Source organism: Nannospalax galili, unplaced genomic scaffold (assembly GCF_000622305.1).
Source record: "Nannospalax galili isolate Female #2095 unplaced genomic scaffold, S.galili_v1.0 scaffold1307, whole genome shotgun sequence".
NCBI lineage: Eukaryota > Metazoa > Chordata > Mammalia > Rodentia > Spalacidae > Nannospalax > Nannospalax galili.
The window spans coordinates 974,293-979,783 of NW_008357035.1; the positions used below are offsets into that span (position 1 = coordinate 974,293).

General features: G+C 55.0%; 1 protein-coding gene across 6 annotated transcripts in view; it reads left to right on the plus strand.

Annotated features, from left to right (window-relative positions):
- Window positions 1-2,423, plus strand: part of Cttn (cortactin) — a 32,982-nt gene extending 30,559 nt beyond the window's left edge. For 5 of the 6 annotated variants that reach the window (XM_008854976.2, XM_008854977.2, XM_008854978.2 and 2 more), the window contains 2 exons: window positions 269-340; window positions 963-2,423. In XM_008854976.2, the coding sequence (XP_008853198.1) occupies window positions 269-340; window positions 963-1,099 (209 nt within the window). In that variant the 3' untranslated portion in view covers window positions 1,100-2,423. The remainder of the gene's footprint in view (window positions 1-268; window positions 341-962) is intronic. The other variant, XM_029557116.1, reaches the window with a different exon arrangement.
- The last annotated feature ends 3,068 nt before the right edge of the window (window positions 2,424-5,491 follow it).

A 5,491-nucleotide genomic window follows, 5' to 3' on the forward strand; every position in this document is an offset into this window, starting at 1 on the left:
GTTCTTCTCTTGTTTTTTCTTTTTTTGTTTCTGAGACAGTCTCGGTCTGTAGCCCAGGCTGGCCTGGAACTCACATAGCTCAGGTGGCCAGAGTCCTTGCCTAATGTTTTTAGAAGAATCTGACTTCCACATCCTGACAGTGCTGACAGCAGCCACGCAGGAATTCAGGTGTTAACTGAAGGTGTCTTTTCTAGCAAGTTCTCCCCCATCTCTGGGGAAGTCCTTTGGCATCCTGGTGCGGTGCTCAGCTCCTCTGTTGTACTTACAGGGGAAGACACCTATGATGAATTTGAAAGTGACCTGGGCATCACAGCCATCGCCCTCTATGACTACCAAGCTGGTGAGGCTCTTGCGGCACAGTGCAGTCAGCCGCCCTCCCCCAAGACTGATGCTGAGCCACGTTTCCAGATTGTTTTGTGTTGGAGGCAGTTTGTGTCACCCAGTCTGACCCTGAGCCCCAGGCTTACGCCACCCTCCGGGGGTCCTCCAGGGAAGGTCACACAACCCACATGGCAGGGGCCACCTGGCTCTAGTGGCTGGAGGGCCTTGGAAGCCACGGGGCTCTTCCCCGTGTGCTGGCCACATCCACCCCACCTGGCTGCGTTCCCTTCTGAGCAGCGTTTTATGGAATTGGTGGGATACCCCAAGTTCTCAGGATCCCAGCCTCCATTATGGAGGGACTTCCTGTTCCTCTTCCCTTCGGGATGGAGACCTAGCCAACATTTCCTATATGTTACTCGCCTGGGCTCTGTAACATTTGGGCTGGATTTATCCTGACCCGTCCCACCCCGGCCTATCACAGTGTCTTTCTAGCCTTCATGTGCATAACCGTAACCACCCTCGGCAGCGTCCCTCACCGCCCAGTGGCCCTCAGTGCCCAGCCTCGAGGGCATCTTGCTCCGGTTTCTCTGTTCTTCCCCTTAGCCAGGTCCCATCTGACCCTCTGTGTGCTCCTTCCCTAGCGGGCGATGACGAGATCTCTTTTGACCCCGATGATATCATCACCAACATTGAAATGATAGACGATGGCTGGTGGCGAGGGGTGTGCAAAGGCAGGTACGGGCTCTTCCCGGCGAACTACGTGGAGCTGCGGCAGTAGAGTGGGCGCCCGCCTGTGCCGGCACCGGATTCACACTACAGATCATCTGCGTGGGTTTGGGTTTGGGTTCTGGTATTTGTTTTTTCTGAGGGCGGTGGGGGATATACATATTGCCTTTATATTTAATACTTAAGCTGATGCTTTGGGACACGTCTGTGCCACAGAATTTGCTAATATATGGTAATCATGTTCTGAGGAGAACTTGGTAATCACTTTGACCCATCAGAAGCTCTTTCTTTTTCTGCCCAGTTGACTGTCATGTGTAGCCATTTCAGGGGTCTGTGGCTCTCTTGCAGTCAGTAGTGCATGTGGCATTGTGCCCCTTTGTGACAGTCAGGGGTCCCCTGGGATGGAGATGACAGTGTTCCCATAGTGGCCTCATGGGTGCCAGGAGGCAGTGGCCTGGTGAGGTAGAGGTTCTCTGGGGTTTAGCGTTTGGAAGGAGAGGAAAGGGGACCAAGGGAAAGGAATTGATGGAGGCGGGATGCTGACCAGCACAGGAGGGTTGGCACGCGGAAGCCCCATCTTTGGGTGCTGATGACTTGAGCCAGGTCCCAGGCTTTGTTTTGTTCCTCCTCATTTTGTCCTGTCCCTGCACCTCCCCTGGGTTCTGGTCTCAGGTGAGCATCTTCTCCTGCCCTGCCTGAAGTGTTCTGTCCCTTGCCTGGCCATCTTGGTCCAGGCCCATAGCGCAGGCTGTGTCTTAGAGACCCACCAACAGCTGGTCTTGGGCAGCTGGTCCTGGCTCGGCCTGCAGTGCAGTGCTGGGGTTTTGGACTGGTTCATGATGTTGTGCAGTCTGGGATGTGGGCAGGCAGGTACTGTTTCCCTGTGAGCTGCTAGAACCATGCTTCCCTGCAGGGGAGCTGTGTGCTCTCTTTGCCAAATATGTTCAGTAGGGATTTGTTGATTAATGGATGGATTGATTGACTGACAGTACTATGAGTGAGCCAGTGCTCTACCCAGGGTGCAGGTGAGGTGCGGGTGCAGGCCATGGCCTCCGGGAACAACTGCCCCCGAGCTACCATCAACTCTCCTGGGTGCATACAGGTCCCTCCTGAGACCCCAGGAGGCAGGACCAAGCTGGTTTCACACAGTCGGTGGACAGCTGGTCCCTGTGACAGATCAGTAGCATCTCGGCCTTTGGAACACACAAGGGTTGCTGTGTGCGCTCTTCCTCCCCACGCCCTCTCCTGCTCAGTCCTTGCATCTCCACCACTGGGTCGGGTTTTCTGGGTGACTTACCATATCTGGGATTCTGTAGCACACCTCGTGGGTATGATTTTTTTTAATTAAATATTCAGAATAAACTTTTTTGGATCCATTTGCTGTGTGGTCTCATGCAGGACGGGGCTCCTGGGTGGCCCAGCTCAGAGGCCTCTCACAGGCGGCTCGGCAGCTGTGTCTGAAGGGCCCTGCGCCTCTGCAGGTGCTTTTGGCCAAGGATTCTGAGTGGGAAGATGCCTCGGTTGGTGGCTTCTTGCCACACGCTCTGGTCATCTGTATCGTTCCTGTGACAAAGCACCTGCCGAATGCCACTTAAAGAGAGAAAGAGTCTGTTTGGCTCACAGTTCATGGTGGGAAGGTGTAGAGCAGGAGCAGGAGGCAGCTGGTCACATGACATCCACAGTCAGGAAGCAGAGAGATCCTTAGGAATCTCTCACCTCCCACCTCCACTAATGTAGAGATTATCCCCCACAGGCATGCCCAGAGGCCCACCTCCCAGCTGAGTCTGGACGCTGGCAAGGTGACAACACTGTGACACTACACACCTGAGTTCAGTCTCCAGTACCCAACTTAAAAAGCCGGGTGTGGGGTTGGAGAGTCGGCTTAGTGGGTTAAACTGCTTGTTGCTCTTCTAGAGGATCTGAGTTCAATTCCCAACATAAGCCTGCAACTCCAGCTCCAGGGGATCCAACACCTGTGGCATGTGTATGCACTGCACTCATGTGCACATACCCCCACAAACACAGAGATCATTTAAAAAGTAATAATAAAATCAAAACTTAAAAAAAAAGCGGGGGGGGGAATGGGGCAGGAGAGGTGGTGGCTCAGTGGTTAGGAGTACTGGCTGCTCTTGCAGCGGACCCGGATTCAGTTCCCAGCACCCACATGATGACTAACAATTGTCTGTAACTCCAGTTCCAGGGCATCTTACACCCTCTTCTGGCCTCCTCACATTGTATAACAGAGGTACACTTACATGCAGGCAAAACACTCATACACATTAGAAAATAAATCAAAAATTTTTTTGCATTTATTTTTACTTTATGTGTATGAGTGTTTTGTCTGCATGTGTGTGAGTGATCCTGGGCCAAGTGGCTGGTTGGGGAGTAAAGACCTGGCTCCTGGACCTGCTTGGGCCAGCCAGGGTTAGCAGGGGAAACAACAGATGAAGTGACCAGACCAGTGCTTCTTCCTCAGCTGGTGGCAGGGGTAGGATGGGGGGGCTGCTGCAGCCCATGGCCATTCTGGGGTTTTCAGTGGGCCTCTCATGGTCAGTTCATAGCTGGGTGTGCAGAACGAGAGGCTTTGGGACATGGGGGGGCACTGCTCCTGCCACCCCTGAGGACAGTCAGGCACGGCCTCGCCACACTAGCGCCATCATTCGCCAGAGCCAGATGGCACCCGTGCCGGATGGCACCGTGATGGGAATGGCCCAGAACCCCAGCCACGGCCATCCTTATTACCAGATTTTTTTGTTGCCTGGCAATGTACTTACCACTGGTCCTCTGGAGTCAGGAGCCCGAGCTGGTGGCCCTTCTCCACTGCCCTTGGGGGTCCTGCCCCCCCCCAACAGCCACTCATGGCCAGGGCGACCTGTGGCCCCTCAGCAACCTGGCTGTGTCTTACCTGTGGTGCTGCCCAGACATGCACTTGGCTTTGTGAACTCTTTCTTCCAGTCCAGCCCTGAGAGCTGGCTCCAGCCAGGACTGCAGTCACTGTCTTGCTGTAGTTGGAGAATTACGGTGGGTCCCTGTGGCCCTGTTGCCCCTCTAGCTCTGGGGTCCTGAGCCATGAGGATCCTTATCAGATGGGAGATTTTCATGGGTCGGCCGGCCTGCCTGTGATAGCCGAGTTCCTGCTCACAGCACTTGCCCTGCAGGCCGTCCACAGAGCCTAACGTGATCCTCCAGCCTCAGCCCCTGCAGTGACCCTGGGGATAGCAGCCAGCCCCAAGTCAGCCCTGCCTTGCCTCTAGCTTGGTAAATAGACCTTTGCCAAGTGAGACTCATGGGATCCAAACATGAGGCCGGGCTGGCCCAGGCCCCTGCCCCACCGGTGAAGCTGCAGCCTCCTTTGGGCATCGGCATGGCACCCACAGGATGAGGGGTGGGGGCAGGGACAGGGATGGGGCCATGAGGATGTGATCACTGCCTGTTCCTTCTGCCTGGGAGTGCGGGGAGCAAGTGGCAGAGGTGTGGCACAGGCTCAGTGAAAAAGGACATCATAGGTAGGTTGGCTCATCTCTGGCCTTGGTGGGTGACCTAGCATACCCAGCAGGCACGCTCCCCAGATCATACTGGTTTGTTTGAAGTGCACTCACTGGGGCCAGGGGTAGAGCACCGGGCGTGCAAAGGCAGTTTGACAGAGGTTGGGACATGCCTTCCAGCCTGGACCATGGGGAGGGGGGTGAGGAGCAGTGGCTTCCAGGGAGGTGTACAGACTGGAGACAGCATGTCCAGGGAGGCCTTGTGGCCCAGCGTCTGATGTGCTGGGGTGCACAGGAGTGACCTGGAGACAGCTCTGCCCTGGCTCAAGGACTGGGTGTTTGCCCCACGATCAGCACATCAAGAGCGGGGGCTCTGGGAGTGGGCTGGGCTAGCGGGACCCAGAGGCAGTGTGCAGACCCGGCTGGGACTGGTTTTGGGTGCGTGCACAGTAAGGCAAACGCTCTATTTATGATTGTACACCTCACTATCATTGTACACATACGTGACTGGGTGAGCATATGATTACAATGAAGTGCATCACAGGAAAGGACATGGCAGACAGTCAAGACCTAGGTAACCCAAGCCTGTCAATCAAAACAGACGATCACCCATAGCGACCCCTGGCGACAACTCTGTAGGCTCCACCAAGGCCCTTGCCCCCCCCCCCCACCAGGTGCTTACACCCCCTGCCGCTCACTGTTTCTTCAGTCTTTGAATAAGACGCTGAGAACCTGAAAACACTGCAGACAGTAACCCCGGGGGGTTGGTCTCCTGAGTGTCTTGTGTAGGTGTCGGTATTAGTTACGTTTCTGAGGCTGTGATAAAACACCATGACCAAGGCCAGTTATAGAAGAGTTTGGTTTATGGTTCCAGAGGGATAAGAATCCATCATGGTGGGGAGGTCTCCAGTTTGTCTCTCCATTGCTGTGACAAAACACTCTGACCAATACCAACTTGG